The 26,756-nt window shown below is 54.7% G+C and overlaps 2 protein-coding genes across 6 annotated transcripts; one reads left to right on the top strand and one right to left on the bottom strand.

The window, feature by feature from the left end:
- The first annotated feature begins 1,849 nt into the window (after positions 1-1,849).
- On the top strand, positions 1,850-8,161 carry LGALS2 (galectin 2). 2 transcript variants are annotated; one of them, XM_027968083.2, is made up of 5 exons: positions 1,850-1,899; positions 5,535-5,668; positions 6,102-6,184; positions 7,534-7,693; positions 7,862-8,161. In XM_027968083.2, the coding sequence occupies exons 3-5, from the start codon at positions 6,123-6,125 to the stop codon at positions 8,003-8,005; spliced, it is 366 nt and encodes a 121-aa protein (XP_027823884.1). In that variant the 5' UTR covers positions 1,850-1,899; positions 5,535-5,668; positions 6,102-6,122; the 3' UTR covers positions 8,006-8,161. The 2 variants fall into 2 exon arrangements, with proteins under 2 accessions (XP_027823884.1, XP_027823882.1); XM_027968081.2 differs by lacking the exon at positions 5,535-5,668.
- A 414-nt stretch (positions 8,162-8,575) lies between these two features.
- On the bottom strand, positions 8,576-16,334 carry CDC42EP1 (CDC42 effector protein 1). 4 transcript variants are annotated; one of them, XM_060414266.1, is made up of 4 exons: positions 15,983-16,334; positions 15,105-15,336; positions 11,174-11,935; positions 8,576-9,836 (listed from the first exon to the last, which is right to left on the bottom strand). In XM_060414266.1, exons 3-4 carry the CDS (start codon positions 11,634-11,636, stop codon positions 9,214-9,216), a joined length of 1,086 nt encoding a protein of 361 aa, XP_060270249.1. In that variant the 5' UTR covers positions 11,637-11,935; positions 15,105-15,336; positions 15,983-16,334; the 3' UTR covers positions 8,576-9,213. The 4 variants fall into 4 exon arrangements, with proteins under 4 accessions (XP_060270249.1, XP_042103642.1, XP_027823881.1 ...); XM_042247708.1 differs by having other exon boundaries at positions 15,217-15,336; positions 16,233-16,334; XM_027968080.2 differs by lacking the exon at positions 15,105-15,336.
- Between the last annotated feature and the right edge of the window lie 10,422 nt (positions 16,335-26,756).

Below are 26,756 nucleotides of genomic sequence, written 5' to 3'. Positions count from 1 at the left end.
CCACCGTCAGCTCTAATGGAAAACCCTTCAGCTCGCCAAACCAAGGCTCTAGAAAAATTCTACTTCTGGGAATCCGCGTTAAATAAGTTCTCATGATGCTGCCAAACTTTGTGTGCAAATAATTGAATGCAGCAGCATTTTTAATAACAGACACTTAGAATTAATGTAAGTGTTCAGCAGAAGGAAATTAGTTGAATAAATTTAGTCATTGAAAGGCAGACTATTTCACTGCCACTAAGGTATCATTCTGAAATATAGATTTATGGGCTTTGGAGTTAACCGGATGAAGCAGAATCAACAATTGAGTAAGATACAGGGGCGTCTATGATACAAATCCACTGAAAACCACATGGAAGGAAATGTGCCAATAAAGTAAGCAGATTCTATCCTGGAGCTGGGATTCTGGGTGATTATTTTCTTTCTTTTATTTTTTTAACAGACATTTTAGGTGGTATATTTGCAACATAACTTTTTAATTCATTCATTAATTTTTGGCCGGGGAGCTGTTGTGCCGGGTCTTCACTGGTGCACAGGCTTGTCTCTAGTTGTGGCGAGCAGGGGATACTCCCAAGTTGCGGTGCATGGGTTTCTCATCGTCGTGGCTTCTCACCGGCTCGAGGGAGCGGGGGCTTCAGTAGTGGTGGCACATGGGCTCCACAGCACAGGCTCGATAGTTGCGGTGCACCGGCTTAGCTGCTCTGGGACATATGGGATCTTCCCATATCAGGGATCGAACCTGGGTCTCCTGCATTGGCAGGTAGATTCTTTACCACTGGGCCACCAGGGAAGCCCTGTTTTTGCTTCTTTCTAAATTAATTGATTAATTATTTAATTTCTTGACTGTGCTAGACCTTCGCTGCTGCACGGGCTGTGCCCCAGCTGCAGCGAGCAGGGGCTGTTCTCCAGTTGCTGTGCAAGGCTTCTCCTTGCAGTGGCTTCTCCTGCTGTGGAGCACAGGCTCTAGGTGTGTGGGCTTCAGGATCAGTGCCACGAGGGCCCAGTAGTTGGGGTTCCTGGGTTTTAGAGCTCAGGCTTAACAGTCATGGCCCGCGGGCTTAGTTGCTCAGCAGCCTGTGGGATCTTCCTGGACCAGCGACTGAACCTGCATCTCCTGCTTTGGCAGGCAGATTCTTTACCACGGATCCACCAAGGAAGCCCCCTGCTTTTCTTTTTATTTAATAGCTCCCATTGCATATGGTAAGCATGTCAGTTATATAAATAGTAGAAGTAAAGGGCAAAGCACTGAAATTCCATTACCCACAGCACACCCCCAGCCCCTCTACTCCCTTCTTTATTTAGTTTGTTGTAGATATTTCTAGGTATTTTCTTTAAATCCACCATGGATTGCTTCTAAAGCTTAGATGTACAAAAAAAATGTTTAACCCCCCCCAAACCTTACTTGTACAATCAGAAAAAGCATGGGGTGAGGAGAGAAAACAAAAGATTCTCAAAGTGAATCTGGACATCATAGAAGCATAGAGGTTTTTACAAAGCAAATCTCTCTGTTTGAGGATGAGAAAGTGGGGCTTAGGGTTGTTGGGTGGCCTGCCATGCTCACATGGTTTGTGCCAGCTCCTGGCGCCCAGCGCAGCGTTGCTTCCGGGGTCACATCCACTAGGGCTCAGGAAGGAGGCGGGAGGCTGAGCTGGAGAGAGGCCAGGAGGATGCTCTGGGCTGGGCAGGCTGGGGTGGGGCGATGAGCCTTCTGCCTATTTGTTCTGGGTACCAGGAGGTGCGGGTGGAGAGACATCCTGGCAGGAAGGACCAAAGTCCCCATTTATGGCCTGGGGGGAGTTAATGTGTAATATTCTAGGATATCAGCTGGACTGCAAGGTGAGACCCTGAGCCCAGACCTCCAGGAGCAACCCAGAGCTGCTGTCCGGAGCCGCTACCATGTCGGTGAGAACGCCAGCTCCGAATCTTTACCTGAGTGGGGGTGGGGTGGATGCTGGAGAAAAAGCATCGCTGCCCCTCCAGCCTTGGTTTCCTTATCTGTGTAGGGAGGAAGTTGGACAGATCGCCTCCACTGTCCTTTAGCATCAAGGCTCTCTGTTCCCCCCACCACCATTTTGAGTCTGTCTCTTTCCCCCTCCAGCCTGGTTTTCTCATCAGTAATTTATTTGCTTATTTTTTGCCTATCTCTTTCGGCTCGCAGGATCTTATTTCCCCAACCAGGGATCAAACCTGGGCTCACTGCCGTGGAAGCACTGGAGTCCTAAGCTCTGAACAGCCAGGGGATTTCCTCTCAAAAACATTAATCTCGGCAACAATGATAACTACTAACACCTCCTGAGCTTTAAAAGATGACAAAACTGAGACTGGAAGGTTAACTTGCCCCAGAGCAAAATCTATAAATTGCAGGGGGTCAAGTGGATCTCCTTCAAGGTTTCTCCCCAATTCTCTGATTCCAAACTCTGCTCTGCCGTAGCCTGCTGTGTGGCCTTGGAGAAATCACTGCTCCTCTCTGAGCCTGTCTCCTGTATTTGGGGAACTGGGTTACAGACAGCATCTTCTGAGACTGGTGTGATGCTTTCCTGCCGCTGCCGTAACAAATTTAGTCTCTCTCAGTTTTGGAGGCTTGAGGTCTGAAATCCAGGTGTTGGTGGGAACTTGCTCTCTCCGAAGGCTCTAGGGGAGGGTTCTTTCTTGCCTTCTCCAGCTTCTATTCGTTGCTGGCAATCTGTGGTATTCCTGGGCTTGCAGCTGTCTCCCTCCAACTCCTGCCTCTGCCTTTACACAGCTTCTCTGCATGTCTGTATTTCTGGGATCCAAATTTCCTCTTCTTCTAAGGATGTCAGTCATATGGAGTTTGAGGTCCACCCTAAACCACTACGACCTCATCTCAACTTGGTCCTGTTTCCAAATAGGTCCCATTCACAGGCTCCAGGGGGGCATAGTTTTCTGGGAGAGTCAGCACAGGTGGGATGTGGGCCTGGATGTGACTAGATGGTCCAACGTGGACGGCATGGTGCCCTCCCCACCCTCTGCCTCTCTGGGAGGGCCTTTGTGCCCGACTTCTCCTTCCCCTGATCTCACCCTCCCCTTTCTTTCCTCCTTCAGAGACTTCCTAGTCCAAATGTCTTACAGTAAAGAGAGAGGAGGGGGACGTCCCTGGTGGACCAGGGGTTAAGACTCTGCTCTGCCAATGCAGGGGGCACATGTTCAAACCCTGGTCGGGGAACTAAGATCCTACATGCCAAGAGGCGAGGTCAAAATATTAAAAAAAAAAAAGATGGGCGAACCGAGGTCCAGAAAGGGGCACCATTGGCCCCTAGTCACTCAGTTAGTCACCTGACCACTGACACCTGCCTCCACCCAGCTTTGCATCCCCGTCTATCTCTGTGCTCCAGACCTTACGGAGGGGGGACAGGTTACTAGGCCTTCCCTCTCTCGTGGGGATCCCTGTTTGCCCAGATGGACCCCTGAGCCCGGCCTTCCTCTCACCCCTGCCCTGCAGCAGCTCTGGGGGCTCAGATTCTTCTGTTTGAGCCAGGCAGCCTCCAGGAGCTAGGCAGTGAGGCGAGGGTGCTTCTCCCCACCTCAGTCTCACCCTAACCATCCCAGGGAGGATACCGGAGACTCCTCGTGACGCCTGGTGGGGACTGTGGGTGCTGCAGGGCACACACTGTGAAGGGCTGCTCATTGGCAGGACCCCCATGCTCCTCTGGGAGGGACGGGACAACCTCTCCAGGGGGTCTGCTCTCTGTCCTTCTAAGAGAGGCTGAAGGAGGATTTTAATCCAGTTTGGCTGGTGATCCACGTGTTACATTAAGCACCCATCTGAGGGGTTAGGCCTCTAAGCGCCACTTTCTCAGAGCAGTGAAATGCCACCTACCCTGGAGACATCTGGGCTTCCCTGGTGGCTCAGACGGTAAAGAATCCACCTGTCATACAGGATACCTGGGTTCAATCCCTGGGTTGGGAAGATCCCCTGGAGGAGGAAATGGCAACCCACTCCAGTATCCTTGCCTGGAGAATCCCATGGACAGAGGAACCTGGTGGGCTACAGTCCATGGGATCGCAGAGTCAGACAGGAGTGAGTGACTAACACACAGGGGACATCCGGAGGCATTTTTGGTTGTCACTGCTTGGGGGGAGGGTGCTACTGGCATCCGGTGGTTAGAGACCCGGTGTGTAGGAGGCTCTACCTCCTACACACACAGGACAACCCCACAACAAAGAATGATTCAGTCGGAAAGTCCAGGGCGCTGAGCCTGGAAAACCCTGCTCTGAAGCATCGTAGGGTCCAACGTGCCATGATGCTCCACCCTCCTGGGCTTGGCGTGGCCTCTTTCATGCCTTCCTTTTATTTATTTTATTTTTGGCCATGGCCGGCAGCAGGCAGAATCTTAGTTCCCTGACCAGGAATGGACACTGTGCCCCTGCGTGGAAGCACAGAGTCCTAACCACTGGACCACCAGGGATGTCCCCAGGCCTCCTTTTAAAATGTACTGACTCCAGGAGAGGGCTTCTCTGCTGGCTCAGTCAGTAAAGAATCCATCTGTAATGCAGGAGATGCAAGAAACCCAGGTTTCATCACTGGGTCAGGAAGATCCCCTGGAGAAGGAAATGGCAACCCACTCCAGCATTCTTGCCTGGAGAATCCCACGGACAGAGGAGCCTGGCAGACTACAGTCCATGGGGTCACAAGAGTCAGACACGACTGAGCGACTAAACCACCACCACCAAGAGAACTGGGCAACCTTACACCCGTGTAGGAACCCAAGGACTGTCTTCCCCCTCGGTGGAAAGGAGGCAGCTGCCAGCGGGGAAGTCCTAATCTACCCCTCACGGACAGTGCCCTTGACTTTCAGCAAAGCACTCCAGTCCCACAACTTGTTTCAAGGCTTCCCAAGTGAGCTCCCTCCAGAAAAAAAAAAAAAAGAAGACATCAGTGAACAGAAATCCTATAATATAAATGTGTTCCCCCATTAAGTGTTCTAAGTCTTTTGTGGCTGCTGAATCCTGTCTGGCCCAGCCTCACACCCTCCAATCATGGATAATTGGACATTTTCTCAGGCTTGGGTCATAAGGTTTGAAAACCCAGCTTCGAGAACCTCCCTTCTAACTAGAGCATAGATGTCAGGCGCTGCCCAGGTCCTGTGGAAAAATAGGAAGCAGAAGGATACCACAGTAGCAATAAGTAAGCCTAATGACCACAGCCCCTCGATTTGCTTTTAGTCTGTGCCAAGTCCCGTTTGAGGGGCTTCACAAATGGGAGGTCTCATCCTCCAAACCAGGGTGAAGAAGGTGCTGTTAACCTCAGGGCATCCGATAGCATCTGTCACAAGGGTGCTTGGGAACTGGGTTTGAATGAATAAATCAAACCAGCCCATTTGACAGATGTGGAGTGTGGGATTTAGAGAGGGACTTTGATGGACATGTTCAGACGTGTGACTGATGGAGTTTTACAGATTCTCTGTTTGGGATGGTCCTAGACTTGCCTGTCATACAGTTATTTTCTTTTTAAAAAAAAATGAAAAAAAGATTTGTCTACAGTGTGTCTTAATGGTGGTACATGGGATCTTTCTTAGTTTCAGAACATGGAATCTTTTAGCTGGGGCTTTCGAACTGTTAGTTGCAGCATGTGGGATCTAGTTCCCTGACCAGGGATAGAACCTGGGCCCCCTGCATTGGGAATGTGGAGTCTTGACCACTGGACCACTAGGTAAGTCCTAATACAGTTATTTTACTGACTCCCAAGTTTGTGCAAGAAATAAATGTACCCTTGTTTGTGGAATTTTGCCGAGGGCATTGTGCCTCATCACTTGACCACATTTGGGAACAGTGGGGTTGGCAGGGGTCACTCTACCCATTTTATAGATGGGCAAACGGAGGTTCCCTCAGCTGGGCCCTGTGTCTCCAGATCCAGCTATTCTTCAGGCTGGGGTGGATGAGAGTAAAGCAAAAAGGGCAAGAGGAGGCTCCAGGAATCTTTGATCTGAGCTCTCTGGCTTTTTCCCTTTCTGGCTCCAAGGCCTCATGTGGGGAGAGGGAGAGGGGGGCCTGGGGCCTGGTTGGGATGGGAGGATGCTGGCGAGTGGGCTTTACCAGCAGAAGAGTGTGATTGATTTGTGTGGAATGTCTCTCTGTTGGCACAGGGGAAATTTGAGATTGCGAACATGGACATGAAGATGGGGTCAAGCCTGAAGATCAAGGGCAAGATCGCTGACGGGGCTAATGGGTGAGCCAGGGAGAGGGCGGGTGGGGCAGGACGGGGAGGGGGCGGCCACAGACCTGGCATGGGCTGGGAAGATGGGGGCAGGCAAGGCAGCCTTGTGAGATGTTGGGACAGTGGGAGTGACCTCTGCCCAGGGGGCCTTTTGTACATTCTTGCTCCTCTCGCATGCCTCCCTCGCCCTTGCTGGCTCCATGTGGGCTGCTTTCACATCTGAGGCCAGGTTCAGGGACCTGCAGAATTCACATGGGACGCCATGTGCTCAATTCCTTGGCCCCAACAGACACAGAAGGGGCAAGTGAGAAATCCCTGAGTCTTTGCCCAGGTCTCTGCGAGTCAGATGCCTCTACTGAAGGCCCCAACCCCCGGGGACACTACCCTCTTGATACTGCTGAAGGACCAGGGACTGGCCTCTCACATGCATTAAACCAGGGATAGCTCAGTTGGTAAAGAACCCACCTGTGATGCAGGAGACCAGGGTTCAGTCCCTGGGTCGGGAAGATCCCCTGGAGAAGGAAATGGCAACCCACTCCAGTATTCTTGACCAGGGAGCCTAGCCCTACAGTCCATGATGTCGCAAAAGTCAGACTTAGCCACTACAACCACTACAACCAGCACCAAACCAGGGGCAGCCACTAGGGGGCACCTAGTGGTCTGGTTTGTACCCTCTCCATTGGAACCGGAGACCTTTCTCACCTCAGGGGCTACAGGTCAGCGTTAGGCTGTCCTGTGTGCAGGACAGTCTCAGTATTTCTTGAGACTGACCTCAATCAGTTTTTGATTGGGGAGGGGCAGGCAGAAGCATTGGGTAGGAGCCAAGAGAAAAATCACCTCTTTCTCCTACTTGGGTCCCTCAAGTTTGCAGAGATGTGGGATACCTCTGGCCTGAGTCCTCCCAATGAAGACACCCCGTGACTCAGAATGTCCCACTCTCAGGGACCATGAAGGGCTAACCAAGGCCCCTGTTGTGATCTTTCTAAAAGATCACACAGCTCCTGATGGCAAACTTCTAATGACAGGGACCTCACTACCTTAGGCATACAACTATTTTTGGCCACACTTAATGGGTCTTCAGAAATAGTTAAGAACAGCAGTTTTTCCCAAGGATAGACACCTTCATTTCCTGAAATGTCACTGTTAGTTAACTTGTCAGGAGCCTTAGTCTGTGCTCTAAATGGAATGTGATACTCCAGTGCCAAGTCCGATCAAATTGTCACCTCCCTTGTTTTAAGGCACAAACCTCAATTAACACAACCTTTGGTGATTCTACCAATTTTATGGTCAAGACGCTGCCCCCCAAGCTGTTATACCCAGGGTTGGCCCCTTATCCTCACTCCTTACTCCTTCTCTGGCAGCTTTGTGATTAATTTGGGCCAGGGGACGGATAAACTGAACCTGCATTTCAACCCACGCTTTGGTGAATCCACCATCGTCTGCAACTCGCGTGATGGCAACAGCTGGGGGGCGGAGCAGCGCGACAATCACATGTGCTTCAGCCCAGGGTCAGAAGTCAAGGTGAGGTCAAAGGGGAAAGGGGCCTGAAAACAGATCTCAAGGGGGGAGCACAGATTGTGGGGGCACCCTGGCCTAGACATGTGCTGGGACTGTTTGAGCCACCAGGCATGGCCCTGGCCCATTTCCAGGGTGCCTCCTGCCTCCCTGATGCCCTCCCTCCCACTGCAGCTCATTGTGACCTTCGAGAACAATGAATTCAAGGTGAAGCTGCCAGATGGGCACCAGTTGACCTTTCCCAACAGGCTGGGCCACAGCCACCTGAGCTACCTGGGTGTGCAGAACTTCCTCGTCTCCTCCTTCAAGCTGGAGTGAGGCAGCACCTCACCGGAGAGCAAGACCCACCCCTGCAAGCAGATCCCTGACCCAGAGCTGCTCTTCATGTGGGATCAGCCATGCACCTACTGTTCCTAATCCTCTGCCCTCAAGGCTCAGAACCAACAAAAGAATCCACCTTTATAGTCTTTCCAACTGTTGTGTTTTCCATTATCTTGATGCTCCTAGCATCCTCATGATACAGACAAGGAAACTGAGGCTGCCCAGTGGGGGATAAGCTCCAAACACCTCAAAGCCACTGGTCCTGCCTGCTAGTGCCCTTTTGTCACCAGGACAAGTGCCAAGTTGCTCTGTGGGATTACAGTCCCAGGCACCTGGGCCAGGGGCTGTTCCCGGAACTGCAGATAAGGGCTCCCACCTGGGCTTCTTATCTCAGGGCTATTCATTCCAGTCTGGTTACTCATTACCCCCTGGCTTGGTCCCTCCCCTCACTGGGGGCCCTGGTTGGGGAGAGGGATGTCCTTGGCTTTCCAAGCCCAGTGCTGAAGGTACTCGAGCAGGTGGTGCAGACACGGTCTTCCCAGGTCCTCAAGCATCTCGCGGGACACCTTTTATCAAAAAAAGCCTTTTTAATCAGGACCTAGAGGCAGGTCTGGGGTGCACGGGAAGGTGGGACCCTCCCCCTTCTCAGTGAAGTCACACCTGACTTTTCTGAGGCTTCTGGGACATGGGGCTGGTGGTGGGAATGTTGGGGAGGCAGCTGTAGGGGCTCTCAAACAGGCAGGAGGGACCCTGCTGGGGGCAACTCCAGGATGAGCTGGGGCCGAGGGTCTCTTCGGGAGAGGAGACAAAGGCTCTATGTGGTAGGCTCCCCACCCCCACCCAGCAAGGGCAGCTTTCCCAACACAAAGGCTACACTGTGAGGCTGGGCCCTCCAGCGGGTTGGGGGCCTGGGGTGGAGGGTGGGCCCAGGGAATAGCTACTGTGTCCGGAGGTCCGGAGTGGCAGTGGAGGGAGGCGGGGTGGCCGAGCAGGCCCAGGGGAACACCTGGGTCCTGGAACAAGGCTGGTCTCCCCTGGCCTCCCTCCCATGTCTGTCCAGCAGAGGTGTGGAAGGGCCTGGGGACAACTTGGGTTCTCCTGTCTGTCGCTGGCAAGACCCAGCTGCCAGGGGCTGGGGCTGCATCTGGGCTCCTCGCAGGCAGTGCCCGGAGGCTGACCGGGGTTCTCAGCCTGTGCCCAGCCAATCACACCTTGACCTCGTCGTCCTCCTCAGCATCAGCAAACTCAAAGGTGTTGGCCTGCACTGTGCTGGGCACGGGGGTCCTGCTGCCTGCCTGGGATGCCCCCCACTCTTCATCCAGACTCCCCCAGGAGGCCCGAGCCTGGGACAGCGCCCCCAACCCCTCACCCCGAGCATCCACCTCAGTGTAGTGGCGGTGGCTTTGGCTGCCACCCGAGACAGCTCCCCAGTGCCTGCTGGGGCCCTCGTCAGCAGGCGCACGGGGGCCCTCTTCCACCGCACTGGCCCTCGCCTCAGCCACTGGGCCCAACCTGGTGGTTACCCCATTGAGGCAGCGTCCACGAGGTGAGGGGCTTGAGGCAGGGGCCGGGTGGGTTGCAACAGAGGCTGGGGGACTTGCAGCAGGAGCCGGGGCGGGGGTCTCAGCTGCAGAGCCTTCTGAGAGGCTCATGGCCCCCAAGAGCTCAGTGAGGAGAGAGGGCCCAAGGTCAAGGTCCAGGCGGAAGGACAGGAGGGAGTCAGAGCGGCGAAGCTCAGGCTCAGCGGGGAAGGAGCTATCACGGTCTCGGTCACGAGGCTTTTCAGGGCGAGGCAGGCGGGAAATGGTGCAGAACCCGGAGTCCAGGCCTAGAAGACAAATAGGGACCAGGGTCAGAGCTGGAGGCCCTAACCAGGAACTGGGGAAGGCAGAGCCAGGACCAACACCTGCTTGCTATGTGGCCTTTAGCAAGCCACCCCCCAATCTGACTGCAGCTTCCTCCATCTTTCCAATACAGTGAACTCTATAGTCTCTTGAGTAATCTTGTCAGCCCTGGAAATCGACATAATCCTCATTCCCATTTTCCAGATGAAGAAAGTGAGGCTCAGTTTGGGACAAGGGGAAAGGCTTGCCCAGGGCCACAAAGTCTGATGGGCTGGAGCTGAGCCTGGAGCTCAAACCTCCTGACTCTCAGGCCCAACACTGAACCTGAATGACCCCTGGTCCCCTGCCGTGAATCCACAGCACATGTACTGGTTTGTGGGCACAGGATAGAACCAGCCGCCAGTGTGACAACATAGAAGTCAAGACCCAAAGGACAGACAAATGCCTTCTAAACGCCCTCTGTCTCAGACCCTGGCTCCAGGACTACCAGGCCTGAGACATAGTGGTGGGACCGTGGACCAGTCCTCAGTGGGATTCTGAGCATCACCCCTGGACAGGGAGTACCAGAGGAAGCCTCTGGTGCTGGGCAAAGCTGCACGGCAGGGAATGGTCACCAGGTGGCAGCAGGGGCCCCAGTTCACAAGTGAGCTGTCCAGAGGCGCCTAGTGACACCCACCCCTCCCCACGCTGGCAGGAAGGGCCTCTGGTGTCTGTCCATGTGAGGGGTTTTCCAAATCTGTCAAGTTACAGGAACCTCTGTTCAAATAACAACAGAGCAACAGCTCCTGTGTCCTGAGCACCTACTGTGTGAGAGATTCTAGGCCACAATCGAATATGTGTTATCATTTCACTGAATCTTAGCAGTGGCCCTAAGTGCCCATTATAGAGGTCAGGACTTGACTTCACAGAGGTCAATTTGCTCACTGAGAATCAGGCAGAACCAGGATTTGAATCCAGGGCCCTGGCTCTCCACCTCTCCCCTGTATTGTTCTGACACAAGGGAGCTGCTTCCATTGAAGCAGGCAAGGGATAGGGGAAGGAGGGTGGTGGGTTGGCTTAGCCGAGGGCCCAGAGAAGGGGAGGCAGCTTAGGGGCAGGCAGAACTCAAACCCCACCTCCTCACCTCTCAACCTCAGTGTTGTGGGGAGTGAACTGGCTCCCACCCTCTGACCCACCCTTGCCATTCACGATCTCAGGTTTGGGTCTGACTTCCATGGAGACCAAACTACTGTGGGGAAGAACTCACTTGGAGGGTTGGCTGAACCATCAAACCCGCTGCACCTCAGCCCCTGAAAAATAGGCAGACAGCACAGGCCCTCACCGTAAGCGGAGTGGCCATCTGTGGAGCTGGCAGGGCTGCGGTCAAAGCTGAGCTTGCCCACCACGAGGCTGTCGTAGGCCGCCTGGTTGAGCTGAGGCAGGGAGATGGCATTCTTGATGATGGGGGAGATGGCTGGTGGAGCAGGCGAGGGTGCAGGCGGAGAAGCCATCCTCCGGGGCGGGGCCCCCACTCTCCGCACCAGCTGCAGCTTCTTTGCCAGGAAGCCCCGGGGCGAGCGGTGGGTGCTCCCTGAGCCGCCACCATGGTTGCTGAGGAAGGAGGTGTCACCGAAGACATCCCCACCGCGGCCCACGTGCATGGTGTGGCGGAAATCCCCAAGCGGGGGGCTGATCATGTCCGCGGTCAGCCGCTTCTTCCCCTGCGAGCTGGACACCCAGCCCACGGGTGAGAGCTTGCCCAGGTTCATGGTCGGGGCTCCTCCGGCCCCCTGGGGGCCCGGCATCGGCTCTGGCTGTTCACAGCTGCTGGTCCATGCTCACCGGGGCCTGGGGAGAGCGCTAGGCTAGGTGAAGGGTTCACTTCTCAGCTCCCTCCTTCTTGGTGGGAGGGGGTGGAAGGAAGCTGCCCCTCTGTGCTAAGGTGCTGCCCCCACATGCTGAGGCTGTGGGGGGTCCATGGCTTGTCTGCCCTGAGGCCTGGCTCCCAGTCCCGTGGAAGGAGCTGCAGATGTTCTGGCCAAGGACGCAGATGGCACCAAATGTGCCTCAGATGTGGACAGTTCTCCTGCCCAGGAGCGGAGACCTAAGAGAAAGAAGGTAGTGGAGGGTCTGGGGGCATCTTGGTCCAATAATAACAGCTGAAGAGAATACATGAGGATCATGGAGAAAATGCTGAACAGACCCACAGAGGAGGGCACGTGGCATGATTCCACATCCAGGAAATTTAAGTGCAGGTGAAACAAAATCCCATGACAGAAGAGCCTGGAGGGCTACAGTCCATGGGGTCGGACCGAATTAGCAACTAACAACGACAAAACAAAAAAATTCATGGAGCTGTACTCTTCTTCAACTGTATACTGGTTAAAACCTATGAATGGTCATTATATGGTCCCCATTGATGAAGCACCTACTGAGTGCCAATGGCTTATGTTCATCACTCATTTAACCTTGAGGGAGGCACTATAGGCTTCAGAGGAGACACGGAAGCCCAAAGAAATGAAGGGATTTGCCTGAGGCTACACAGTAGGCAATGGTGAAGCGGAGCCTCCAACCCCAGAGCCCTTGAGCCCCAAACTACACTGCCTCCTGCTGGCAGGTGGAGTTAAGTCACCTCCCTTCTTGGTGTGTTAAACTGTCTTCCCCTCACAGAGGCTAGGAGGTGACAGGCAAAGGCTTTATGAACTGCTGTGTAACCAGCAGAACCCTTCGCTTTCTGAATGCTTTCTGGAAAAAGGATCCTGTGGTCAAAAGTGGTTTTTCCAGCTGCTTATTACATGTCTGAGCACATTCAAGGCTCTGAGAAGGCCCGCAGGAAGAACATTATTTTTTTTCAAACTGATGTCAAAGCCTTGTTACCAGGGAACAAGTTTTGGAAAAAGCTCAGCTGGTGCCAAAAGCTGTTCTTTGCCTACTCCCTTCTGTTCTGATCTCTTCCTCACCCTCCTCCTCCATCCCAATCTTCTCTAAGCTTCCCTTGGTTTGACATCATCACCCCTTCTAGTACCCTAGGAGTATGCACTGGAGGACACCTATGAACCTATGGTCCCATATTTGGTTTTCCTGTGGCCTGGAGAGGCCAAGCTTCTTCAAGTTCACATCAAGAGAACGAGTAGATATGTCATTTCAGAGCCTCTGACTCACATGGCTTTTAGTGGCCCGTGGAGCCCTGTCTTGTCTCTCCAGATCGAAATACACTCTAAGGGTGGGGCCTGGATTTTCCTGCCTCCCTCCCTCCAGCACTCAGCTTGGGCTCTGCACACGGCCAAGTGCCCAATCAGTACCAGGAGTTCTCCGTGATACCTTCATGCCAAAGGCTCACCCTTGCCACCGACTGAGTGAGGGCAGGTAGAGGATTTAGTGGCCTCACAGTGTGACCTTGGGCAAGTTATTTACCTGCCCAGACCTGGGACCCGAGCTGATAAAATTTGATAATGATAGATTCTTAACACCTAGATCTGAGTGTCAACTTAAAATAAAAATAAAAAATTTCTGCTACCTCCAAGCATAAAAATCTCAATACTGCCCTTCAAATGTTATTTGAAATTCAAAATAGGTTAAATAACAAGATAAAAACAAAGGAGGCAAGAAGACAAAGCTTGCTTTCTTTTCTGACTGCATTCTCTTTCCTTCCCACCATGGGATCCTCCCCCAACCCTGACTCCTCCCCACCCGGGGGGGCGTATCTGAATCATTCCTTTCCCTGGCACCCCCGGCACCAAGATGTCCTCGTGGAATGTTTGCTGAAGTAATGAAGCACTCTGCAGTTGGCCAACCACTGCATGATGTCATCTGATTCTCCAACAGCTCTGAAGCTGGAAGGTTAGCCCATTTTACAGGAAGAGCCAAGGCTTGGAGAGAAGGAACTTGGCCAGGGTCACGTGGCAGGTACCTCGCCTGAGCCATTTCCTTGCTCTGGGGAAGACTGAATCTGGGGGCAGAGGGGAGGGAACTGGCGGGGGGGGGAGTGTCATTCTGAAATGTCATGAGGAGAGGTCACTATGTCCGTCATGTGGCCACACCTACTTCTCCCCAGCCCCTCCCTTCTCAGCAAAAGGGGTCCTGGTCCCCACCCCACCACTGTGGCCACTTTGACTTGAGACACCAGCTTCTGCCCAAGTCTTGTGATAAGCCTATGTCTCAAATGCCTCTGGGCATCTCCAGAAGCTCTCCACCCTGCCCACTGTTGTAGGGACAACCATGGCACTTTTCAGCCAAGGACAGGACACTGCTGCTGGGGACCTGTTTTCCCATGTGCAAAACAAGGCTGGTCCTCTCCCAGGAGAGTTTTAAGAGTGGAAGGTGCTGTAATTAAACCCTTGGATCCTGAAGCAGGGCTGGGTTCAGAGCCAACATTCTTACACTAATAATGTCTCTCATTCTGGAGAGACGGAGAGGCTCCAACCTCAATGTAGCCTATTTGGCCCTTGAAGCTGATCATCAGGTATCGCTGGTGGTTAGGTGTGCCCCACCTGGCCCCAGAGTAAGCAGGGCTCTGCCTGTCCAGGTATGTGGCCTCTCTTTGCTCACCAACCCAGAAATACTACCTGCTAATGCTCACAAACACCCATTTTACAGATGGAAGAATTGAGACATGGAAAGGAAACTGACTTGTCCCAGGTTGGAGAGCAAAAAGAGAGGCGTAGCCAGGAATCTCCCCAGGATTCTACTGTTGTTGTTAGTTGCTCAGCCTTGTCTGATTCTTTGTGGCCCCATGGACTGTAGTCCACCAGACTCCTTGGTCCATGGGATTTTCCAGGGAAGAAAAATGGAGTGAGTTGTCGTTTCCTCCTCAAGGGTCTCTTCCCGAGCTAGGGATCAAACCTGCACCTCCTGGGTCTCCTGCGCTGCAGGTGCACTCTTCACCTGTTGAGCCACTGGGGAAAGTCAGGAGTCTACCAGCCTCAGCAGTGAGTGTCAGGGGAGTGGGTGAAGGCTCCAGGAGTGCTGAGCAGATGCCCAGCCGCTGAGCACAGCAGGGCAGGCCAGGGAGGCAGGAGACCCAGCCCTGCAGATTCAGCTTACCCTACAGATAGTCAGGCCCGGGTACTGGGGTAGGAGCTTACTCAATAGCAGTGGTGACCACAAGGACAAGGTTTGGGGCCGGAAGTAGGGACCTCGCGGTTAGGAGAGGCCAACAGGGGCCGCTGTGGAAGTGCATGTGGTTGGAGGCCAAGGGCTGTCTGATGGCTGTGGGGAAGGGGGCAGAGGCAAGGGTGAGGCGGAGGTGGGGGTGGCGGCACCCTAGGGCTCACCTGGGAGTCACGCGCAGGCCCCTAGGGGGCACCACCTCTCATCCTGGAAGCCACTCCCTGCTCACAGCACCCCGCCCGCCAGGGTCCAGCTGGGTAGTAACACCATCCTTACCGCTGGACAGAGGGACCCTGTCTCCGTTAGGGCTGTTCTAGCCTCCCAGAATAAGGGGTTAACTCCCTGGGGGCTGCCTTTTCAAGCTCCTCAAAGTCCAGCCGCTTCAAGAGGCAGAAACTGAGGCGAGAAAAAGGATAGCACGTTGTTCTCAGGCCGTCAAGGGGGACAGTAGGAGGGAGCACCATGGACCCCAAGTTAAAGCCGAATCAGCCTTTGACGACGAGGCTGATTGGCCTAAGGGCAGGGTCTCCAGACACTGCGCCGCGTTTTGCGCAGCTGTGGCCTCCGCGGGCCAGCCCTTTGGCCACTCTGGGCCTCAGTTTCCCGATCCAGAAAAGGGGCTTCAAACTTCGTGAGTCTCGCATGGCTTGGCGAGAACAGAACAGTCTCGAGGGCGGTGGGGATGGGAAGTCCCTGAAAGATTTCGGCCAGAAAACATTCCCTCTGGGAGGAACGAGGTTAGAATGTTGGAGGGTCGTCGCTCCGCGGGGAAGGGGGCAGCCGGCTGCTTTGGCCCGAGGGGAACCGGACGGGATGACCTCACCCGCTGCTCGGGCCTGGAATGCGGCGGTTGGGGAGGGGGCAGGGTGCCTGGACCATCTCCCCAGCGGTCCCCCCCACTTCCCGCTCTCCCCGCCGGCCTCGCCAAGGGGCCCGACATTCCGACACATGCCCCCCTCCCCGTTCCTTCCCTTCCTTTCCCAGAGCGGGAAAGAGCGTAGACGGCCTTCGGCTCGCCCCCTCCTCCCGCAACCCGCTTTACCTTCCAATTCTCTGCCGCCCTCTACTCGCCGGGACCAGCGCGAAACCACCCGAGAACTTGGAGCGTCCGGTGCCGCTCCCGCGGCCGGCGATCCCGACCTGTCCCTTGGCACCCGGGCGACTTTGGCAGGCTGGCCCCCTCCCCCGCCCCAGGAACCTAGGGGGTGCCAAGATCTTTCGGCGCCGCGATCCCCCTGCCCGCGTCCACGCCCACCCTGGGCTCGACGACCAGCGGGCCAGCTCGCGGTTACCTTCTCTCCGCGCGCCCCGGGAGCCGGGGGTGAAGGGCGGACGCGGCGGCGGCGGCAGTGCGTCCCCGCGCGCAGCCCTGGCGAGTGGCTGGGCCGGTCTGCGCCGCCCTGGCCGCGGGCTCCGCGGGCTGGCTCCGGGGGCGGGGGCGGGGTGTGGGCGCGCTCCCTCCTCCCGCCTCTCTGCTCCAGGCCGCGGGCGGGGCGGGGCCCCCAGTCCCGGGCACCGATCCGGCCGCCCCGAGCGGCGACTGTGAAAGCTGGAGGGGGCGCCAGGTCAGGCTCTTGTAGGCTGCCCTGGGCAGGGGGAACCGGGAACGTGCGGGTTCCCCGGGAGAGGTGACTCGGGTCCCCAACTCCCAAACCCTCTCCCACCGTCTCCTCGCAGGGCCTTGGGGTGCCTGACCTGACAACTCCGCTTGCTGGGCTCTCCAGCCGCACCCTGTAGGAGTCTGGGGAACCTGGAAGCCAGATCTCCGAGGCCCTGCACGACTCCTGCTTAAACCTTAAGTTCTACAAGCTGGGATACCCACTCCCTTTCTCCTAACCCCCCTTTCCTTTTTGCTCCAGTACAGCTCTCCCACCCCCACCCCCACCCCGCGTTACCAGAACACAGACATGAGCCACACTGGGGCCAGGCCGCTGGTAGAGTGGTGTGGTGTTGTGGTCAAGGCTGTGGACCCTGGAACCCAACAGCCTGGTTTCCTATCCTGTGCTGATCGCTGCTTATCCTTTCCATGCCTTGGTTTTCCCAACTGTAAAATGGGATAATAACAGCAGGCATAAAATGTTATGTGGCTAAGTGTTCTCTGCTGTGTCAGCACCTAGCAGACTTGCTGAACAATTAATTACATGAGGTCACATCTCGGATGGGTGGGTTCCCGAAGCTTCATTGAGCACTCCTCAACTCCACCCACGAGGGTCAGGGAATCAGCCAGGCACAGGACTCTGTGCTGTCCTCAAGGAGGGGAGATGGATCTCTGATCCCCAGCTTATGCTGTTTCAACATTCCCTAAGAGTTGGACACAACTTAGAGACTAAACAACAGGAACGATATTCCTCTGGGACCGTGAGCTTCCTGAGGACAAGCGGGAAGATCTTGCACACAGCCCCATAACATAGTCTGCAGGAGAGGGGCGGGGCTCAGCAAGGTGTCCTGGAAGAGGTGTTACCTGAGTTAAGCTGTAAAGGACACACAGCAAAGGGAAGGGCAGTGGGAACGCACACACACCTGGCAAGAGACAGAACAAGCAAAGGCTTAGAACTAAGGATCCGCATGCAGGAGGCAGGTGTGGCTGGAGGAGGAGGGGCCGTATTTACACACACGTGGAAAGAGGAGGTTTTTTGGCTGCACCTCCTTCATGTGCGTGCTCCGTTGCTTCAGTCGTGTCTGACTCTTTGCGACCCCATGACTGTAGTCCACCAGGCTCCTCTGTCCATGGGATTCTCCAGGCAAGAATACTGGAGTGGGCTGCCACTTCCTTCTCCGGGGATCTTTCCAACCCAGGGATGGAGTCTCTTATGCCTCCTGCCTTGGTGAAAGTGAAGTGAAAGTGAAAGTCGCTCAGTCCTGTCTGACTCTTTGCAACCCCATGGACTATACAGTCCTTGGAATTCTCCAGGCCATAATACTGGGGATCTAACCCAGATCTCCCACATTGCAGGCAAATTCTTTACCAGCTGAGCCACAAGGGAAGCCCCCTGCCTTGGTAGGTAGATTCTTTACCACTAGCTCCACCTGGGCTCCCAGAATGCACATGCTAGCCACCAAGGGAGGAGGTTATTTCCCCAGCAGGACAGATGGGGAAACTGAGGTTTAGAGAATTCCAGTGCTTGCTGAGGTAACAGTAGGACTGAGAGTCAGACATGGCTTAGCAACTAAACAACAACATCAGAACAACAACCAGGCCCTGTCGCCCCTCACCTGCTCATCATTGAATCCATATGAGATCCCTGTAGGGACGATACTGCCATCATGTCCATTTTGCAGAGAAGCAAAATGACTTTGCAAAGCCTCCAGCTGTGGCAAGTTGTCCATATCTCCTGGTTTTCCCAGGAGAGTCCCACATGATGCCCAATATCCCAGCATAATTATTAATAAGACTTCCTTTCACTCTCAAAGATGACCTGGTTGGACAATAAATTACACATCACTCTAGTCAGAAGATTGCCCAGAGCATCTGGTAAAGAAAGCAGTTTGGTGTGATGTCAGAGGCCCTCAGTGAATTAAAAAAACTAAGATCATGGCATCAGGTCCTATCACTTCATGGCAAATAGAAGGGACAAAGTGGAAGCAGTGACAGATTTTGTTTTCTTGGTCTCCGAAATCACTGCTTATGGTAACTGCAGCCTTGAAATTAAAAGACACTTTCTCCTTGGAAGAAAAGCTATGATAAACCTAGACAGCATATTAAAAAGCAGAGACATCACTTCACCGACAAAGGTCTGTATAGTCAAAGCTTTGGCTTTTCCAGTCATTATGTATGGATGTGAGAGTTAGACCATAAAGAAGGTTGAACGCCAAAAAATGGACACTTTTGAACTGCGGGGCAGTAGAAGACTCTTGAGAGTCCCTTGGACTGCAAGGAGATCAAACCAGTCAATCCTAAAGGAAATTGACCCTGAATATTCACTAGAAGTACTGATGCTGAAGTTGAACCTCCAATACTTTGACCACCTGATGTGAAGGGCTGACTCATTAGAAAAGACCCTGATGCTGGGGAAGCCTGAAGGCAAAAGGAGAAGAGGGTGGCAGAGGATGAGATGGTTAGATAGTATCACCAACTCAATGCACATGAATTTGAGCAAACTGGGAGATAGTGAAAGACAGGGAAGCCTGGCGTGCTGCAATCCATGGGGTCGCAAAGAGTTGGACACAACTTAGCGAACTTCCTACTTTGTGCCAGTCGTTTGTCTCTGCTAGCTCATTGTAAAGCACTGCGTGAGTCAGAAATTCTGCACCTCATTTTACAGATAGGTAAACTGAGGCCAGAGGCACTCTCCCCTCTTTCTAAGCCTCCCTCCAGATAGAAGTACTTCTCTATGTAGGCTGCACTCCTGTTCCTGGCTCCACTCCTGATTGAAGGATCCAACTCAGTTTTTCTTTATGGAAATGGGAGAAAGGGGGAAGTCTGGGCATCCTTGTGAAAGATGCAGGGATGTGCATTTCCCATGGTTTTCTCCTCTCCCAATTTCCTGTGGTCCCCGTCTTTCCCTTGTCAAGGGACTGTGCCCAGGAGTGCAGGGGTTAACCCTGGCAGAGCTGTAATCACCGTGCAGAACGCAGAACAAATGCCTCCCAGCTGGGGACTGGGAGCTGCTAGGTGGGACTGGCTGCCTGGAGTTCAGGAGGCCCCCCTCTCCTCCCCTGTCCTGAGGAACCAGGCCCCTTGGACTGTAATCACAGAGCTCAGCTGCTCCCTCAGTTCACCCTGCAGGCTGGGTGGGCCGAGGCACGGGGCTTATGGGAAGGAGGCGGTCTCTGGGCAGGGAGTCCTCTCTGGTGCTCTAGTGGAGGGGGCAGGGCACAGCTAACGGGGTCGCCTCCCCTCTGGGGACCCAGGGATGCCAGTGGCTGCCCACCAGGCTCCAGTGAGGTTTGGCGGGGGAGCCTTGGCCCCATCTTCCAGCCTGCATCCCAGCCGCTCCCTAGAGGGTGCATCCTTTCCGTCCCAGTCTGGCTTGGCTTTTGGTCAGCTTATGCATCTGCTCACTGACCGATTCGATTGGTCTTCTCAGTCTTCTTCTTCTTCTTTTTTTTTTTTTGGAGATGTCATGCAGTATGTGGAATCTTAATTCTGCAACCAGATAGGGTTCTAACCCATGCCCCTGCAGTGGAAGCTCAAAGTCCTAACCACTGGACTGCCAGGGAATTCCCAGTGAGGACTACCTTTTGAGTGTCCACTCATCTATCCACCACCCACACTCCACTCCACCCATCTACCCATCTGTTTAACCACCAATTTACCCATCCGTCTGTTAACCTACCACTCACACCCATCCAGTCACCTGCTGCTAAGTCACTTCAGTAGTGTCTGACTCTGTGCGACCCCATAGACGGCAGCCCACCAGGCTCCCCTGTCCCTGGGATTCTCCAGGCAAGAACACTGGAGTGGGTTGCCATTTCCTTCATCCAGTCACCTAACTACTTACTAATCTTCAGTTGACCCACTGCCTACACCCTTACTCATTATCTATCTGCCCCCACCGATCCATCCACCTACCCGCCCGTGCCTCCTCCCACCCCTATCCATTTACCCACCCATATATCTTCCCCCACCTATCCACCCAGCATCCTGTTCTACTGCCAACAACCCCCGCCGCCTACCTCTTGCCTGTCCCTCCATGGCCTCATGCACTCATCTGCCTCTCCATCCTATGATAACCTTATACCAGCTCACACCTGGCCTCTGCTGACCGGGATGAGTTTCTGAATATGTCCTTATTTTTCTCACAGGCACACACCTCCCTCACCTTCATCAGTGGGTCACCCTTAGGCAAAACATCCTTGAAAACTGCTTTGCAATATCACCTCTCTATGGCCAGCATAAGAAGCAGGTACTTGTCACCCCAACTGGTCTGCACCATCACAAGGGCAGGTACACCCCTCCTTGGACCTCTCCAGGAACACTCTCTATGGGCTGGAATCCTGGCAGGGGCTCAGACAGACCTGGGCATTGCAGGGAAGTGGGCGGCATTGTGTTCTCCAAGTGATCTGTGCTGTGGGTTAGTTCCCCAGCTTGGGGAGACTGGCAGTGGGGCCAAGGGTGCCATCCCCATGTTTCTCAGTTCTAGCATCCAGCATGCATTTCCAAATCAGACCAACCCAAGTTCAAATCCTGGCTTTGCCTCTCACTAGCACAGGGGTCCACAACCTCTGGGATCTTATCCCTGATAATCTGAGGTGGAGCTGATATAATAAAAATAGAAATAAAGTGCACAATAAATATAACACACTTGAATCATTCTGAAACGACTCTCCCCACCCCAAATCCATGGAAAAATTGTCTTCCGTGAAACTGGTCCCTGTTGCCAAAAAGGTTGGGGACCGCTGCCCTAGCAGAGTGACCTTGGACGAGCCACTTCCTTACCTGGGCCTCATGTGTGATGAGCCGTCAAGTTCACGACCTGACTTGTGGCTGATGGTCAAGGAAGGGTAGCTATAGTTTTACTATTGTTAGAATTTTCTTTCCCCAGGAGACAGTTTCACTTAACACACATTAAGTAAGTGCCTGCTGTGGGCCAGGCCACATGCACTTCTGGCCCTCAGCGATTTGTCTGGTCTGGTGGGAAAGATCAAGGCCAGGAATTGGTGGGGGCTGAAGGGCCAAAGGAAATGGCAACCCACTCCAGTGTTCTTGCCTGGAGAATCCCAGGAACGGGGGAGCCTGGTGGGCTGCTGTCTATGGGGTCGCACAGAGTCGGACACGAGTGAAGTGACTTAGCAGCAGAAGGGCCAAAACAGCAGTAGAAGGGGCCAGGCAGGCAGAGGACTGCCTGAGGAGGTCCAGGGAAACTTCCTGGAGGAGGTGGCATTTGATCTGGACCTTGTGTTTTGGGGTAAGAGTGCCCACAGGTGAGCTTGGGAGAGAGTTGGTCTCACAAAGGGAGCAGATGAACTGGAGATGGTCTGCTGTGGAGGATGGGAGAGAGGCCTTGAACACTGCCCTTGGCCCTCTGTGGTGTGGGCTGGCCTGGGCCTCTGCCCTTTCCTCTGCAGGGGCTGCCCTCAGGTGTCACAGACCCCTGGGGTGTCTTGGGATCCTTCCTGGGCTTTCTCATTAGCAGAGGTCTGCAGCAAGCTGGCCCCAGGTTTTTTTTTTCCCCTGGCTGACGTTGAGGATAGGAATGTGCTCTGAGGGAAGCCAGGGGACGGAGACCCTCCTGGAAGGAAGCGTAAGCCTTCCGTTCTAGTTCCTTCCTCCTACTCAGACCCCCAAGAGTCAACACTTGGTGGGAAGTTTCAGGGCCTCAGTGGACTTCTGAGGACGCTGAAGCCCAGAGACTTGCCAGGGCTGCACAGCGGAGTCCCCGGCCACTGCAGACCCCATGGCTGCCTTCAGCGTGAGGGAGTGTCTGCTGAGTTCCTACTGCATGCCGGCTCCCAGCCTAACAGGACGAAGCAGACAGGGTCACAGAGAGTAAGGCTCAGACAGACCACACACTTGGCAGGGCTCCAGGAAGGCTGCCTGGAGGAGGTGGGACACGGCTCTACGCAGACGTGAAAACCAGAAAGTGTGAGAGGCAGGCTGAGTACACCGAGTGTGTGTGTTTGGCATGGGTGTGTGTGCCATGAGGGTGTCAGCTGGAGTGATGACTGAGTTGCTGGGGCGCCGGGGACCGGCCTGGGGGCTGGGTGATGACAGATGAGTCCCTGGCTGTCCCTGCTGGGTTGCTTCTTGAAGTGATGCCTGGGTGTCAGTGGCTTCTTGGGAGCAGCAGGGTCAGGATGGGAGTTAATCCCAAGGGTATTTTAGAGGGCGGGACTGTGAGGCCTACAGGGAGAGCATGGCTCCCAGAAGCAGGCAGCTGTCAGGGCCGGAAACGCCTCTGGAATTCCAGGCTCTGGGAAAAGCACTGGCCACATGGAAGAGTTTTCTCAGCCGGAGCCTTCCAGGCCAACTCAGCCCTGGTTCCTTATTCACTGCTCCTCAGGGAAATGGGGGAGGGGAAGCCCCCTCCCCCCACAGGCTCCCTTTCTCCTGGAGAACAGGACAAGAAGTTGGAGGAAGCGGGGGGTGGGGGTGGGGGGGAGCTAAGGAAGGATGTGGGGTCAGTTCCTCCAGCCCCACCCCTGAGGAAGACAGTCGGATGGATGGAGGGGGGCGTGGGCATCTGAGGTGCCTGGAGCTGCAGGGGGCAGCAAGGGATAGCAGAGGGGCCCGGGCCGGGTGCCCCTGTCATCTCAGGGGTGATGGGGTGGCTTCTTCAAAGCTCGAACAGGTGGCTAGAGACCTGGATGGAAGGGTAGTGTTGGGGTGGGGGTGGGGTCCTCCAGGAGACCTTTGTTCTCAACATGAGGAGGGGTGGGTATGGAGAAAGGAGAGGAGGGCGGGGAGACAGGAAAAGTGTTTGAGGAGCAGAAACAATGGCCTATTCTCTGCTGCCCCGCCTGGCCTGAGAGATAGGCCGGTGGGCTGGAGGCCAGCCCTGCCTTGTCCTGACCATCTCCAGCATGGCCTCCTCCAGCCCAGCCCCGCGCTTGGGGCTGCACGTGGTCCTGCCTGGGTGGAGCAGGGGGCTCCTTCCTCACCCCCACAACTACGGACTCATTCCGGGATCCATGGGTCCATCCATTTTCTTCTAACAGAAGCCAGCCCACTTCGGTGGATGCAGGGCTTGTACAAACATGATCTCCTTTGTGTGATGGATGCAGAAATGGAGGAGGAAAGCCCTTCCCACTGGCTTGTGGGCCCTGCCTGTTGTCTGTAGAGCTAGAGTCGAACCCGGTACCCTGGGCACTGAATCCTGGGTTCATCCCATGATCCCCTTCCCACAGTGCTTCTTAGCTCCTGGTTTCCTCCTCTCTTTTCTGCACGGATGATAAGAGAAGGATGATCAGAAGGGAGAGGAGGGCTTTCCAAAGGTGGCTCAGTGGTAAAGAATCTGCTTGCCAATGCAGGAGACACGAGTTCGATCTGGGAAGATTCCACACGCCATGGAGCAACTAAGCCCGTGCGCCACAGCTATTGAGCTTGTGCTCTAGAGCCCAGGAACCGTAACTACTGAGCTCATGTGCTGCCACAACTGAAGCCCGCTTGCCCTAGAGCCTGGGCTCCAAAAAACAAGCCACCAATGAGAAGCCGGGGCACCGCAGCTAGAGAGTAGCCCCCGCTTGCTGCAACTAGGGCGAAGCCGGCACAGCAGCGAAGGACCAGCACAGCCAAAAATAAATAAATAAATGAAGCACAGAATGGAAGGGAGTGGTAATTAAGCCCCCCGCTTAGTGCCAGATGCGAGCTTGAACTCTGGGCTTGGTGCTTTACTGGCATTGGCCTTAATCCTCACAACACCATTATACAGGTAAGGAAACTGACGCCAAGGATATAACATCACCTCCTCAACCTCTCATGGCTCAGAAGTAGCCCCACTGGATATAAGCCTCGGTCTGTGGCATCCACAGTTCCCTGCTGCCCATGAAGGGGGGCTTTCCTCCCAGTGTGAGGACGTGGGGAGGAACCCTACATGTCGCACTCACATCCCCCTGGCGCTGGGTTGCTCAGAAGCCTCCCTGACTGATGGATGTTCCCTATACTTATATCTTTGGTGACCGGGAGGTCCCTCCTGAAATGGAGCAGAAATCAGCTCCCCACAAGCTCTGCTCACTGCTTCTCCCTCACCTCCTGGGGCTGCACCCAGATGCCCCTGAAGTTCCCCTTTCCAAACGTCTGCCAGGAATCAGAAGACCTGGCTCCAACCAGTCCCAGCTGTGGGTCTTGGGTAAATTCTTTGGCCTCTCTATGCCTCAGTTTTCTCACCTGTAATAACAGGTGAGTAATAACACCTGTGATCAAAGAAGATGGCTGGGAAAGAAGCTTTACAAACGCAGGCTGGGGGTGTGTCATAATGACTGCAGGTGTTTAGGATGTTTGTATTATTCCGGGATGTTTCATGAACTGAACTGTCACGTCATAGCAAGCACTCTTTAAGTGACTCCTCAGCGCCTGGCAAGAGGGCACAGCCATTGCCTCTGGACTGAGGAATTTGCACCGCAGCTTGCAGAGGGGAGGTGCAATGGCTTGTATAGTTTTATGTGCAGAGTACATGAGGATGTGCTCAGCTGCTTCAGTCACGTCGGACTCTTTGCAACCCCATTGCCTCTAGCTCGCCAGGCTCCTCTGTCCATGGGATTCTCCAGCCAAGAATAGTGGAGTGGGCTGCCATGTCCTCCTCCAGGGGATCTTCCCAACCCAGGGGTCTCTTCCATCTCCTGCATTGGCAGGCGGGTTCTTTACCACTAGTGCCACCTGGGCAGCCCTGTGCAGAGTTCAGTTCAGTTCAGTCGCTCAGTCGTGTCCGACTCTTTGCGACCCCATGGACTGCAGCACGCCAGGCCTCCCTGTCCATCACCAACTCCCGGAACTTGCTCAAACTCATGTGCATCGAGTCAGTGATGCCATCCAACCATCTCATCCTCTGTCGTCCCCTTCTCTTCCTGCCTTCAATCTTTCCCAGCATCAGGGTCTTGTGCAGAGTAATGTTTATTAATTCATAAAGACTCTGACACCATCCTCATGGGTAAGTAAAGGATCTCACAGGTGAGGAAATTGGCCCAGAGAGGTGAAGTGACCTACCCGAGGTCCCACAGCACCTTTCTGCAGGGTAGTTGATCAATTGATTCTCACCAGGCCATTTCCCCTGCCAGGCCTGCAGGGGTTAACAGGGCCGGCGCGCAGCAGGAGGGAGGGTCTCACGGACAGTGAGCAGTGGGAGTGGGCCGCCCCTCTAGGACCCTGACTCCACCTCAGTGGGCAGCTTGAGCCCCTGCCAGCCTCTTGTTGACTCAGCCAGCCTCTCTCCTGCCAAGGCCTGCTGACCAGAGCTCCCACGGGGAGGGTCAGGCTGCATTCTTCTTGGGTTGGAGCCTGGGTTGGGGGGTGGCTGGCACCTCCTGGTGGAGGCTGTGTGCTGGTCTGTGGGTGCTGGGCCAGATGCTGGGGTGAGGCTGGAGTGTGGACCAGCCCGAGAACCAGCTTCTTGAGCGTGTGTGCGGCTTAGCGTCACCATGACTGAGCTAGGTGATCTCAGCAAGCCGCTGCCACCATCCTGTGTGCACCCCTGCCTCAGTTTCCCTGTCCATCGAATGGACGCAACGAAGATAAGCCTGGCCAGCCCTACCACACAGCTACTGGGAGGATCAAAGAAACAAACGAGTTTGGCCTGAGTGAACGCCCTTTGCAGCTCAAGGACCTGGGCACGTTGGCTGGCCAGCCGGCCGGGCATTCTTGAGGTGGAGTACATGAACAGGAAGCGATGCAGGGCAGCTCTCAGCTGGGGCCTGTCTGCCTGACATCCCTGTCTCCTCCCCGGTCCTGACATAATGACAGTCACAGGAGTGACCCCTCCTCCCAAGTGCACAGCCCTGCAGAGTTTACCGAGTCCTTCCATCCCACTCCCTCAGGTCCCCAGCCTCCTGCCTCAGGGCCTTTGCACTGCTGTGCCTTCTGCCCGGGACACTCTTCCCAGATGAGTGAGAAAGGCTGGCTCCCTCTCAGCTCCAATGTCACCTCTGCAGGAGTCAACCAAACACTTATTTAAATTAGCTTCTCCCTGACCCACTTGGGCTTCCTAGGTGGAGTTAGTGGTAAAGAACTCGCCTGCCAAAGCAGGAGACATGGGTTCCATCCCTGTGTCGGGAAGATCCCCTGGGGAAGGAAGTGGCAACCCACTCCAGTATCCTTGCGTGGAAAATCCCATGGACAGAGGAGCCTGGCGGGCTACCATCTACAGGGTTGCAAAGAGTCAGACACGACGGAGGCGACTTAGCACACACCAGCCCCTCACCCCCTAGCACCCCCCTTCCCCTCT

This window comes from Ovis aries, chromosome 3, assembly GCF_016772045.2.
Source record: "Ovis aries strain OAR_USU_Benz2616 breed Rambouillet chromosome 3, ARS-UI_Ramb_v3.0, whole genome shotgun sequence".
In the NCBI taxonomy this organism is placed as follows: Eukaryota; Metazoa; Chordata; class Mammalia; order Artiodactyla; family Bovidae; genus Ovis; species Ovis aries.
The sequence above is the reverse complement of the archived record's forward strand: the minus strand, read 5'-3'. Positions and strand labels throughout refer to the sequence as shown.